The 14,159-nt window shown below is 44.3% G+C and overlaps 1 protein-coding gene across 3 annotated transcripts in view; it reads right to left on the bottom strand.

The window, feature by feature from the left end:
* The window catches only part of LOC118787664 (pleckstrin homology domain-containing family A member 7-like), a 96,477-nt gene that overhangs the window by 6,746 nt on the left and 75,572 nt on the right, over positions 1-14,159 (bottom strand). For 2 of the 3 annotated variants that reach the window (XM_036543215.1, XM_036543214.1), the window contains exons 12-25: positions 12,793-12,876; positions 12,505-12,627; positions 11,288-11,341; positions 9,971-10,051; positions 9,070-9,138; positions 7,947-8,027; positions 7,499-7,648; positions 6,751-6,852; positions 6,457-6,568; positions 5,084-5,253; positions 4,611-4,802; positions 4,385-4,502; positions 4,182-4,273; positions 3,123-3,332 (exon numbers count right to left, since the gene is read on the bottom strand). In XM_036543215.1, the coding sequence (XP_036399108.1) occupies positions 3,123-3,332; positions 4,182-4,273; positions 4,385-4,502; positions 4,611-4,802; positions 5,084-5,253; positions 6,457-6,568; positions 6,751-6,852; positions 7,499-7,648; positions 7,947-8,027; positions 9,070-9,138; positions 9,971-10,051; positions 11,288-11,341; positions 12,505-12,627; positions 12,793-12,876 (1,638 nt within the window). The remainder of the gene's footprint in view (positions 1-3,122; positions 3,333-4,181; positions 4,274-4,384; positions 4,503-4,610; positions 4,803-5,083; positions 5,254-6,456; positions 6,569-6,750; positions 6,853-7,498; positions 7,649-7,946; positions 8,028-9,069; positions 9,139-9,970; positions 10,052-11,287; positions 11,342-12,504; positions 12,628-12,792; positions 12,877-14,159) is intronic. The other variant, XM_036543216.1, reaches the window with a different exon arrangement.

Genomic DNA, 14,159 nt, shown 5'->3' with positions numbered 1-14,159 from the left:
GCTGCCAGCTGCTTAGGGTAGGCTACAGTGTTCCCTATGACTCAAAGCCTTTCCATTCAACATGAACGGCAGGTGATACTCATGAATGTGTGCATGAACTTATCCGTACATGTATGCATTACCTCATGTAAGTATAGTTTGTATACGTATATACAGTGATTAAGAGAACCCAAATGGTGAATACAGGATATATTCAAATACATCACCTGGAAGTTACATGGAAATCAGATATCCTCTCAATACACAAGCAATTAAAAACTTTTTTTCTGATAGAAAATACAGTCTGAAGGTGAAATTTGGCAGGGGTCAACTTACATATCGACATTAATGAGATGAAAGCTTGCATTTGGACAAACGCGTGCGCACACACACACACACACACACACTTGTAGCATCCAGAAACGCAATGCACAAACATGCACTGCTGATATATAACACATACAAGTGTAAAACCAAGGCACCATGACTTGAGTACATTGTGGAGTCTGCTGCCTCTATTCAACCTATCCATATGAACAAACATTGTTGGCTCTTATGAGTGGGAAATTTATCCACAGTATGTTTCTTTATTTTATTTGCACAGCTGCAAAATGCATGCAAAAAATGTGCAATAAATGTAAAATTAGCTTAAATTCCTTACTCTGAGATAAGCATGAAGCACAGAGTTGTTAGAATGAATAGAGGCAACACATGTCTAAACTCTCAAAGCAAAGCATGCATCATTCAGTTCACAGTCCATGGGAAGAAGATAACTGTACCACAATTTACATACTTTAACAGTAAACTGGGTCCCAGGCGCCATTGTGCTTACTGGACAAAATAAACACTGCAAAAAATGCCACGTATACATATTCATGAAACTCCAGCAATGAAAAACTCGGCCCGCATTCATTTATTAGCAGATTGTTTTATTTATTTCTTGAGTGCAAACCTCTACATTAAAAAAAAACTGAAGAAAATGTGTGCAGTGCCATTGATATTCCATTGGCAGTTAAATGTCTTATTAGTCACTATAAAGAGTCCAGATCATTAGCGCCAAATGAGCCAATGAGTGGTATGCAGGTAAATACAATGCTGAAACTATAAGCAGTTTACAAAAGGGTACAATTGCATCTTTCTGTGTGATGCCCCATACAGAGCAACCACCACTTCAACAAGGGGCATGCTGGGTACATTTATGCACATTCTCATGCTGTTGGGGTGCCGACACCTTGTCAGGGATTGGGCTGAGAGGGCCAAGGCGCCCAGATATGGCCCCGCTGTGACAAATGCTAAAAAGCTCAGAAGATCTAATGCTCGCATAAGGTCAGAAGGTGCAAAAAAGTTGATGTACCCATGTTTACAGCATAGAGAAGGGATCATCTTCAGATTAAAATAACAATGACATACATGTGACATGTACAAGTCCTTAAAAGCATCAACGTGTGTGCCTGCATATGTGTGTGCGTGTGCGTATGTGTGAGTGTCATGGTATATTATCAGCCACGCTCAGTATCTAGTCCAAGAATTTCAAGGTAATTTTCCCTTAAAAGCAAGGAGCCAATGGGAGATTAAGCTCTGGTTATTTCAATGACTACATTAAAATCTCTGCAAATGAATAAATTAATAAAGTGTAAAGCTGGCAGAGTACAAGGCAGATCTATATTAGCCCCACCCCAAATCCCCCTCTAAATATCAGCAGCACAAAGAGGCCTGGTCCCAGAGCAATGATCTGGTTAGAGGTTATGGTCCATCACGGTTATGGTCTTGTTACTGTTACCACAGTACAAAGCCTGGGACCTGAGCCACCATGGAATGAATGAATGATGCATGCTGTGCTGGAGCTTGGGACATGGTTTAGAAGGAGGGGATGAAGGGGAAGGGGTGGGGTTTCACACGCTCACAGGTAATGCCCTCCCAGCACTGCTGCCGTGCAATAATGGACAAAGTAATGGACGTTACATTATTGGCATTTAGCAGATGCTCTATTCCAGAGTGACTTACATCAATTACAGGTTTTTACAATGTCACATTCATACAGCCAGGTATTTACTGAGGCAATTGTGGGTTAAGTGGCTTGCCCAAGAGTACAGCAGCAGTGCCCCCATGGGGAATTGGAAACCGGCAACCTTTTGGTTACGAGTCCTGCTCCTTAACCACTGTGCTACACTGCCGCCCCTGAAGTTCCCTGTGGTGGCACTTCAGGAGCGTTTCCCATCAGCATAAGGGAGGAAGCAGACAGGGACAGAGAGGGGATGGAGGGTAGGCGGGGTGGGAGAAGGCCCAAGCGAGCGGTCCGAGAAGGCTAGCTCCTGGCAGGCTGGGCAATGCAGAGCGGGTGTGTGTTTCATAATAACGAGCCCCGCCTACATCAACCACCTGAGACCAGCTGGGACGAACAGCACAGCAGGCCTCAGGGGCTGTCTCCAAAGTCCCTCAGTGCCACTGCATTCTGATTTACTAATGCCACACTAAAGCCTGCCAGACAGACAGCTCGCTTGGCAAAGGGAGTTTCGAGCAGGAGCGGTGCATTTCCGATCTGCTCTGAGAGGGAGAGCGGGGAGAGCAAAATGTTCCGTGTTCCTGTTAGTAAGTGCCTACTATGTCTGTGCAATTACACGCAAACATATCCATCATATATCACATGTGCAAAACAAATTCTGATTATCTTTGCATCCATCAAGTCACTTGTGAATCTTCTACACTGCAGATCTCTTTGATTTGGGTTATAAAGGTTAGGTTAATAACATGCATCACCTCATGTTTAGCACTTTAGTCTTTAGAAAATGTGGAAATACTTGTCAGTGATTAATAGTAATGCCCACTTTTTTCCTTGTGATGGAAAGAGGAGCCTGATAAAGGCTCAAAAACTATTCTTCTCTTTCGAATACATTTAGAAGTTCCTCAATAAGAGGCAAGAACAGCAACTGCTTTCCCTCAAATCGACGTACCACTTCGCTAATTTCAGTACAATCACTCTTCTCAGACCCACTTACCTGCAACACCAACTAGCTATGCCCTACCGTTAACACCTTTAGTAACTTAACACTGTTGTAACCGAATGCTCCACATATATTAAGTGGTTATTGCATTATGTGTTTAGAAAGGCTTGTGTTTGGTCTGGGGGAGTGGTTCTAACGTACTGAGCCCAGGTCAGCTGACAGGGGTCTGGGAGAGGATGAGGCGCGGGATGAAGAGGACTGCCGCTCCCCCTGGCTCAGCGTCCTCTTCCTCTCCCGCACCAGCGCCTTCTGGTGCCTCTTCATGCGCTCCAGTTGCTCCTCCGCGCTCATCTTCCCCCTCTGCACCGCATCCACCGAGTACAGGCGCTCCAAGGCACTCTTTGGTCTCTCCTGGGAGGATCGCAAAACCAGGCGTGCGTCAACACCGACAACAGCACCAGGGTGGTACGGAGGGAGAGGCAGGGAGAGGGTGAAGGAGGAGGAAAGAGAAAAGTAGAGAGAGAGAGAGAGAGAGAGAGAGAGAGATGGAGGGAACGAAAGTGAGCAAAAAAATAAAGGAAGGATGGGAGAGAAAAGGTGGGAGATGGGAGGGAGACAGAGGGAGAGAAATAAGGGGAGGGAAAAAAGAGAGATGGAAGAAAAGAGAAAAAGATAAAGGGAGAAAAGCAGAGGGATAGAGGAAGAAAGAGAGAGAGAGGGAGGGGGAGAGAGAATGTGAGGAGGAAGACGAGGAGGAGGAAAAAAAGTGAGAAATGTGGAGGGGAATAGATAAAAGCGAGATATTTTTGGACAGACAAGCAGAAAGACAGATTTATAAACAGATGTAGAAATAAAGAGAGGCCACCAAATGAGGGAGAGGAGATAGGAATGACAATAATGATGGGACAGGGAAAGCAATGGAAGGAAGGAGAATGAGGTCTCTCCATTTCTATACTCCAACTTCCCATTAGAATGCAGTGTACACAACAAAAAATGTTCCCTGTCCACATGTTAATGCTGAGACAGTCACCCATTAACAGCATGCAGCCATCCTCATAATCTCACAACTTCAATGGAGTGTATTATTTGATTGGAATTTTGTACTGGAGCGCTGCATCTAATCCCTTCAGCTCTGCAAACAGCTGGAGTGATGGTAAGGAGTGAGTGTCATTAAGAGCATGACACTATACCCCACTGTAATCTCTAGATCTCCAGCATACACCGGGCCCTCCTTTGGACCAAGCTCTTTCTGAATCTCACCTTCAAGCCCGTGGCTGTGACTCCGCGTCTGAGAGTGACATACGATGAAATGTTTGTGGACTGGTTTAGTCTTGAGGTTGAGCCAGCCAGCCCTGACACAACAGAGGACAAGAAAAAAAAATGCCTCAAGTCTGACCGTTTTTGCCCATCAACTACCGTAAAATAACATGTTGGTTGGTTCATGTTGCTGGAGGGGCCCTTACCTCTGCTGGGCAAGGTCTGGTAACCTCCGTCTGACCCCAGGGACCCCATAATCACGTGGCCAGAGCCACTCCCCACCCCCGACAACTCCGGCTCGCTCAGGTATGACCGTAACTCCACCTGGCGTGCCAGAAAAAAACAGACCTGAGCTCAGCTTCTCCCAGCACTGGCTGGGCAAAGTACTGTTACACAGGGTGGGTGGCCCCAGCGACCCTGACGCAAACGCACCTTGTTTTCTCCATTGGGGCAGTGGCCGATCTCCCTGTCACGTTTCCTCTCGTCGGACTGCCGCTTCAGCCCCCGCACGGACGTGTGGCGGATGACCGAGGCCTCCTTCGGCAGAGGGGGTACGGTGGGGGGCTGCTCGTCGGGGCTGTAGAGCTGTGGCAGAGGGGGTCTGGGGGGGACGTCTTCCTCTGCCTGCAATCAGCAGACAATTTACATTACACTACACTACATTACATTACATTGCATTACATCCCACAAAAGAGTACAAAATGTATCCATCCAAGTTCAATGAGCAACAGTGTCAGACCAGGCTAACAACACTCCCAGACCAGTTAATGTGAGTACAGCACAATGAAATCCCAACACTCAATCTAGGTGATTTTTTATCAGTGGAAAGGGTTTTTGCTGTTTGATGTTGTTCCATTGATGTGATTGCAGAGAACATTTCTCCCTTTGACATCACAGCCACTCACCCACTTGGGCGCAGACACGTGGAGGGCGGGGCCCTGGTGTGCCCAGGCCGGCTGGGCAGGGCCGCTCTGGGAAGGCTTGCTGTCATTGGTTGGCTGCGCAGAGCTGAGGTGGGCCGCACTCACGCGCTGAGAAGGCACTGGGGACGACACTGAAGGCACGAGTTTCCTCTCTGGAGGCACACAGGAGCACACACAGGTACACACACACACACACACACACACACACACACACACACACACAGTCACGTGAACGTAACTGTAGGTTCTCAGTTTCTCTTCTTGAAGCCGAGTTGTGGTACAGCACTTCAAGTTAGTATGGATTACATCCTGGCTGTAGTATTGCTGCACCCCTGAAGAAGGTACTCAAATTGAATGAGCTCATTTCATATTGAAGATACACAAAATCTGTATCTGGAAACTGGATTGAGCATAACAGGTTTGGCAGAATACCAGAAAGAGCACCACACCCTGCTAAAAGCAAATTGCCATTGAGTAATCTGCAATGCACCTCGCTGTCTGCTTGCCAAGTCCCATGCTGTAAAACTTCACTTCTGCTTTTGTTATCTCTATTAATCCACTACACAAGTTAGATGAATTTATGCTGATGTTCCAGATAGTATTTTCCAGGTGTGGTCGCTACATTTATGAGCTTTGCCTCCCATCAGTACTTTTGAAAAACAGCCAGTATGTAAGGACAGTTAAATTGATCTCCTTTTTATGTAAGTAGAATATACAATATACTTTATTCTGTAAACAGTGTGACGTTCTGGGAAACAGTCTTGAGATCTGTAAGGCTTAGGAAGACAGCTACACAGACTCAGGAGGTAATCAAAGCTTACGCATGACTGAGCAGCGTTTTCTTTACTTTTGAGTCCATGTATCACATGTTCACGCTAAAGTAGTTTATGTGTCCATTTTACTGCAGCTTCTAATTTACTTCATCTACTTTTTCATACATGTCAGGTACTCTGTCAAAACAAAGAGTGAGATTTTGTTCTTTGGCTTATGTCACAGTAGTTCCAATCAAACAATGAGCCAACATCATGGGAAAACTATTTACTGGAATTATAAACTGGACTTGTTTTAGTTACCATTCAAAAAATAACAGTATTTGCTGTTTTATAAAACCAGAAAATGACTACCAAAACTTTCAAAGAATATAAAGATATTGTGCTTAATCCAAAATCAGATCCTGGATTCAACACACCCCGGATTAATACCAAGGCTACAAAATGGTTAAACTACAAACAGTGAGCTGTGAAAATTGCAGTTTCAAATACGACTGTAGCTCTGTATAAAGGTAGCATACACCACCTTACACGTTTGCGTTCTGCAATGCCTAACAGGGGTAGTAGGCAGAGCAAGCCTCTCACCAGGGTTCTGCACAGAGTCGATGCTGACTTTGTAGTTGGCCTTGCTGGAACTGAGGCCTGCCATCACATCCTCCATCCTCCACAGCTCTCTCTTCATCTGAGCCTTCTCCTGCTGCAGAGAGAGACAGACACAGACAGGCCCTCAGAAACGCACACTGCTAAGTGAGGATCTCTGGGTGATTGACCCGTAACAAAGAATACACACACCTGCCAACTTGACAATTCTGGGTAAACAGGCAAAACCAAAAGAGTTCCTCTTTGCGATTTGGACCCTCTCCCCGCTGCAGTCCTGACCTGAGAGAGGGTGTTTCTCCCCATCTGCTCCTGTAGGGCTTCCCGCAGCTGGGCTAAGTCCATCTCCAGCTTTCCGTACTCGTTCCAGGCATTCTCCATCTCCTGTACAGCACAGAGAAAACCAGCCGGTAAGGCATGGTGCAAAAAATAAATGCATCTCAGTGTAAACAGTGCTAAGTGGTGGTATACTGCGTTGGTTATAATATGATTGATTTAATCTAAACTCTATCTGCATTATCAGTATTGTAAGTTAATCAAGTGCTAAGCATTACAGCAAGTACTTGTTTCCAAGATTTTAAGAATCTCAAAGATTTTATCTATTTTTTTTATCATAAATGATGAATGAATAAATAAATGCACCAAGCTGAAACTCAGGCACCTGCACACAACAAACCACCTGTCAAACCCTTCTTTAATGAGTCTTTAACTTTTTATAATCCTGCTCTTTTATTTTCTGATTTCCCTACTGTGTAATGGTGCTTGAACTGCTGCACTTCTTGACCAATTATTACTGCTGCTGCAACTGACATGTATTCAGCTGTACAGTACCTTTATTCATGTGTATATGTTGAAAGACCCCAAAGATAAAAGACCCAATAAGATGATTACAGCGTAATAAAACTGTACTTATAGCACTATACTGGACTGCAATGCCTGACGGTGGTGTCTGATATACTCTGATATACAAACAACCCAACTGGAAACTTGCAGTCAGGTCTATTGCTTCCTGAGGTCAGGCTGGGCTCACCGTGGTGACCTGTGACATCTCGGCCCGGATGTGCACCACATCCTCCTGCAGCAGCCTCTGCTGGTAGGCGATCTTCTCCGCATGGGCTGGCTGGTCCCGGTACTGCTCCAGCTGCTGGTGGGCCACGTCCAGCACCGACTCCAGCTTGTCCTGGCAGGAGAAGAGAGCACACTGTAAGTATCAGATTACATATGTGACCACACACACTGCCCGGCACCACCATTCCAACTGCTCTTCATTACTGCTCATGTTGACCGTGTGTGACCACTGTAGCAACAACACCCAAATATATCCTCTGAATTTACAGCTGCTGCATAAGGGTGCTGCACATCATGATCAAAACAGTGGGCAATTTCCACAGTGGAGGACTCTATCAATACAGTGGAGAATTTCTACAGAGGAGGAGCACTCTCCACGTAAGCACATAAGGAGCGGACTCTCTCTGTACCTTATCTTCTTTTAGCGTACGCATCCTGGCCTCCAGCTCTTGCAGAATCTTGTCTTGTTCACACAATCTGCTTAATTTAACCTGAAAGGTAAAAGTAAGGCTTATTACTGTGGATCATGAATGACCATGTCATGATCACTAAACCTACAGATTCAGTGATGAATAATTCCTTAAAATTAATACAGTACTCCTTTTAAGGGGGGGGGGGGGGGGGTTAAATTAATGTGATTCCTCAGCTGAAAGTGATGTAAATAACAAATATCCCATGTCCTACTCTTTACAGCCTCTCCTTAGCTTTGTGCAGGAAATAATTAACTTTGAGGCCTTTGAGAAGAAATTTGAGGTCATAGAGCTGATATTATTAAATATCTCCTCTTTTACAGTGTATATTTATGGCCAAATGGTCTATTGGAAGTAACAAAAACAATTTCTCTCTAAGAAAGTGGGTTAGCTATGTTCAAAAACAAAAATGAGTTGAAAATAGAAGAAAAAACACTTGAGTGCTTGACTGCCTAGATTACTGCCCTTCTCCCTCACAGCGAGGGTGATTTTTTTTTTCCTCAAGTCTATTTATCATTCCATTCAATTAATAATTAAGATGTTTTTATTTCACTGCAGTATATTGTTGTTTTAATTACATGAAATATTCATCGTTCAGACAATTTCATCCGCATTCTTATAAATTGTTAAACTGGAACAATGTTAATGATGAAAAACGCCAGGACTTCCAAATTATTTACCTCTGATAGCACGAAAAAGAAAACAAAAAATTGGGATTACAAATATCAAACTGAAAAATTTAAGAGCTCAAACTATAAAATCCCATTGCATGCATTTTTCTCTTTAAATTGGAGGCTGGAAATAAAGGCGCTCGTCCATACCCTCTAGACCCCCCCACCCCTCCAAGTGGGCGTGAGATGCTGCCTTTCCCCTACAGTATTACTGTTTATGTTTGTTAGCTTTGTGCTTTGTACCAACATAACTGCAGAAAAAAAGGCCTGAATCCCGCACTTTTGTCTGGGCCTATTGGTGAAAAGAACAATCAAATAAAATAACATGATTTAAAAAAAATATATATATACACAGAGCGTGTTTATCGAGGAGGCGCACAGGGGATACTCACGTCAACGTCACTTTCGGCTATTTTGACTGGTTTCGCCGGTCTGTCTTTTAAAGTTTCATGTCCGGTGACCTGAGAAAGCCAGAATACACATGAACTCTCAAATATTTTATTCTTTTCTGTGTAGACTTTGAGAAGTAAAAACAGACGAGACTTCAAACAATATTCAACAACAAAAATCACAACAGTCAAATAGGTGTGGATTGCTATTAGCTGTGAGCTTGCTTGTAGCTGTGCAATAAAGAAATGCATTTAAAAAAATAACACAGCACAGAAGCCAGCGCAAAAAAAAGCAGAGTCCTCTGGGAGGCTGTGCACGTTATCCATGAACAAGCAGCATTTTTTCAGTGGGTAACGCAAACGACTCCAGGAACCACAAAGGTGCTTTTGTACTAGCACAGTTTCAATGTTAATAACCATGCCCTTAAAATGATCCAAAATGGCAGACTGCTCCTCCTTAAAATACTCCCAGTTCCACAAAATCATATGCAGTAGAGGTGGGAAATTTCAGGCACTGATTGCAACCATCCAATTAAAAATATCTCGTATAGCTATGAGTGGTTTATTTATTTTTTTTTTTCCTGGGACATATTAAGGAGACAGACACAAAGATGTGGATGACTTGCAATACATCATGAATGCAGATCAGCAAAACAGAATGGCCTGCAAACGCAACTGTCAGCCTCAAGCGTGCAGTCCAGCGCCTTCTCGGACACACAAGAACAGAAACTCGGCCAGCTGCGCCACTGTGATGATGCACACAGAGGGGAGCCAATGGCGGCTCAGTGGCCAGACAAAGCCGCATCCCCCACTTTGCCATGGGCGTCGCCACACACAGATATGGGCCGGATGAGGGATGCCTCACAACGGAACTGTCACACTTTGCAATGCACACGGTCCTTACGTTCAAACCAGACTCAAAACCTTGAGGAGAGTTTTGTAACACACAGTGAACCGTGAGGATCAACGGTTCAATACTTTTGATCTGTTTCAAAATGGAGACAGAAAATTCGGGTTATGTTCTGTTTCAGTCAATAGCCCCACGAGACAATGAAGACGGGTTAGTTTATCAGGCTTTCACACAAATGGCTTACCAGATCAAATGCTTTCAGCATTTAAGATGCATAAAAAATTCATGGAATCAGTTTATACCAATACTACTTAATAGAACAGAAAATCTGAAGAAGTATCATTTATGCCTTGGAACTGCTGTTAGCAGAAAGAGCCACCAGAGGGCACTTACTTATGGGAGATGAAGTCCATGGTAAGCTTAAGTACGCTTTAAAACATCTAACTCCAGACTTTAACTTCTATTTGTTCTGCTGTAAGACATTGTGTAAATGTTTCCACCTATTCAGTTCACCCCTGCTGGATGCAGAGTGTTGAATGGTTTATTGTGGCAATCAGTGCCTAGAAAATAAAAGCCATGCAAAACATGCTAGGGTGCAAGTACTTTCTGAACAAACCATTTCCGCCCAAAGAACTTATCCTGAAACCTGTGCCTTCCACTCACTTGTAATGAGAGCAAAGTGACAGTACAGTGTCAAAATAGAGTAAATATCACCTGTGACATCCTGCCACTACAAACAGATTTAAAATGGTTAACCACTAATGTGCACTTCAGTGTCGATTGCCTCATACTAGTTAAAGTATTTCATGCATGTTAACAATGTTTGTTTCCAAACGTACACTGCCGTGCAAAAGTCTTAAACATTTTACATTTTTATATTGTAGCCCGTATGGAAACTAAAATGACCTTTTCATGTTCCATACTCCAAGTCTTGTTCCCCTTTCTTACCTGAGGGCTTCTTACTGCAATATCCTTTGAACAATACCACTGAGTGTGGTGTTCAGAGGGCTTGTTGACTATCCACTGAACACCACACTCAGTGGTATTCAAACTACAGTATGTCGCTCAATGTTTTCCCACCCTTATACAGAAGCACAACTCTATAGTGATCTTCTTACCTACATGAATAGTTATACATCCATGGACTGTGACTCCTGATTGTGTCTAAGTTTTTTGCACAGCAGTGTTCAGCGCAGAGGAAGGTGATCAGTGAGCCAGAGGAGACGAGGTGAGTAGAAGAGAGAGGTGGGCTACGCGGTTAAGCGCAAAAAGCCTACAGGCCAGGCCGTGTCAGTAAAGAAGGATGAGGCCTACGAGGTAAGCAGAGAAGGAGGAAGAGAGGAAGAGTGGATTGCTTTCGTCAGGTCCCACCTTCAGGTCTAGATACTCCAGGTCCTTCTTCAGCTGTATGTAAGTATCATCGGCCTTCGGGTGGGGAGTGGAGAGACAGGTCACATGACTGGAATTTGAGTGTCGACAGAGCCCTGCCTATGCCTCATTGTCACACAAAGCAGCCCAGGACCTGGCACTCCGAGAGCACTGATCAATAGAGCTGTCTGAACTCTGAACAAGCAGTCATTGCTACAAATTACCTCAATAATTTTCTTGAAATGATGAAATTATAGTTTGGGTAAGAAAGTTTCAGTCAGAAATCACAGAAATCATTTAGCTATGTCACTGAGCTGTTTACAATAATGGCAAAAGCTGCAGGCAAACCATCATCAATTTGTTAAGAGAGTGAAGCAATACAGTAAATTGAAGTATCACTGAAATATTCACACATATTCATGTTAAACTTAATACCCCCCCCCCCCCCCCCAAATTCGAGACCATTTACTTTAACAAAACAGCATCACACTATCCTGCTCTTTTCAGTTCATCATCTCATCCATCTTTTAAATCTAGATGAAATAAGCAATGGTGTTGACTGAGAGAGCCATTAAACACCATTCCTGCTCTACTCTGCTGTTCAGACAGGAGACGACTGCTGTTGAAGGTGTGGCCGTATTGTAAGAGGTGCAGGACAGAGATTAATGTCATAATGATTGGCTATAGCCTGTCCTAACTGATAAATCAGAGCAGAGTCTGCGACATGCCTTGTGGAGGTGAGATACTAATCCCACATAGAACAACACTGCTTTGGCTCTTGAGTTCACATGCATTGTTTCCAGAATTGCCAGCTGTCTTGATCAAGCACTGAAGACATCATTTTATGTAGTTCCATTTCATTCCTTGTTGGTCAATCATAGCAGAGATGCAGAAAAAAGTGTTAAATCCGAGAGAGCGTCGGCTCTGAGGGCACATGCTGTACATGCTGTACAGTCCGAAGCAAATACCAGGCACAAAAAGAGACATGACAAGACGGTGAAAGCACAAGCTGGCATATCCACGGCTGCAGTCCAAGCTGGTATGGTGCTAAAAATGAGCTACGGCCTCTGCTGTACGGCCCATGCTGACGACAGCACTAAAACAGGAGGACACAGCCACAGTCTGATGGAAGGGGGCGGGGCATTAACGAGGAGGCAGGCAGACCCGCCATGCAGTCGCACAGGCAGGTGGGGTGGGAGACGGGCGGCCGCGCCCCTCACCTGGAGGCGGGGGTGGGAGGGGCCGGAGAGCTGGCGCAGGTGGGCGAGTGCGTCGTTGCGCACGCTGGCCATGGTGGCCTGCTCCCTGCGCAGCTGGATGAGGAGCAGGGTCAGCTCCTCCGGCTGGGTGCCGCGGCAGGGGGGGGGGCAGAGAGAAGAGCCTTCACTCGCTGCCTGACACTTCATGAGCACGTATTTGCGCACCGTGCCTTTTTATAAGGCTTTTACTGAACTGCTGTATCGCTTCAGGAAGGCAGAGATAAGGGCTTTTGGTGGCAGTGGCCTTACCGTTTTCCCATGCAAACTTGGAGCGCTGACGGTGTGGGTGATGTAGCCCATGGCCGGCATCGAGCGCCTCTCCACACAGGCATTCTGTGGAACAGGACAAATCACAAATCACACACACTTCTTGAGGAAAGGACGTTTGCACCACAGGGTGCCCCTGGGCACATATTCCTCTGGTAATGTTAAGAAAGACTGCCAAAGTCTTTAGATGTTATTAAGAAGGAGTGAAAAAATTTACTCTTTCACTGCATACTGACATTAAAATGTGCCCCTAATTTCCTTCACTATATTATGTATAAATAATTAGAGCTTTTAGTTAACTTAGAAATTCTCTAGAAAAGGCTTAGCATTTGAAGCCCTCCCGATGCCCTTTAGAAGGCTGGCTGGTAAATGCATTCAGCAAAATGCTTCCCCAGAGGGTGCATATCAATGTGGTCCCTACGCTAAGAGACTGTGTATCAAAGCCTGGGTTTGAAATCCAAACCTGTGCAATGCAAATCTATTTATCTCCTTGCTCATATTATTTGAATAAATAGCAGAGATGCGCCTCTCTAGTTGTAATCGCCACAAGGCTTTGTAGATTTGACATTTTTGCTTCACATACAAAATTTTGAAAGTAGGATGATCACAGTGCCTTAAAAGGACACAAACAACAAGAGATTTAATTAGTTACACATTAATTATCCCAGAGCCGCTCTCTTAAAATAACATTTGTTTGCTACCAGCAAAAGAAACACCATGAGCCATCCCACTGATATTCCCACGCCTCTGATTTTTTTTGCTGTATAATAGGTTTTTTATTTAAATCTGAGATCAGAAGAAAGAGATGGTTGCTGATGTTTGAAAAACATCCTTCTTATAGAGTGAGAAGTACCCCTAGGCTGGCCGTATTAGCTCCTAATAACACACGCTTTAATGACGGCCCATGGAGACCCACAGACGATAATATATATAAAAAAACAACACACTCAACAAAACAGGAAGTGGGAAAATTCAGAACCTTGAAAAGCTGCAGGACACACCAAAAGAAAGTTTTGTTTATAGACGATGAAGTGACTACCCATAAACCACTGTGGCTTCTCTGTGGCTGCCACACAATGGAGAAATCACTTATGTTAATTCACCCTTTACTTGACCTTTTCTCAGAATCCACTCCAGAAAGCAAAAAGCTTGTGTCTTTACAAGTGCTAATAAAGGACAGGAATGCTGCAATTAGAGCGACTAACTTTAAAGTCACTGCGCTAGACAGAGTGACAGAGTGGTGTAGAAATGAACTTGCCTTGACTCCATCAGCTTGTGTGAGGGTGTCTGGCTTAGCTGTAAGAGGTGGATGTTTCACCACAGTGTAGAACCAGGCCTTTCATGTGTTT

This window comes from Megalops cyprinoides, chromosome 13, assembly GCF_013368585.1.
Source record: "Megalops cyprinoides isolate fMegCyp1 chromosome 13, fMegCyp1.pri, whole genome shotgun sequence".
NCBI classification, from domain to species: domain Eukaryota; kingdom Metazoa; phylum Chordata; class Actinopteri; order Elopiformes; family Megalopidae; genus Megalops; species Megalops cyprinoides.
The sequence above is the reverse complement of the archived record's forward strand: the minus strand, read 5'-3'. Positions and strand labels throughout refer to the sequence as shown.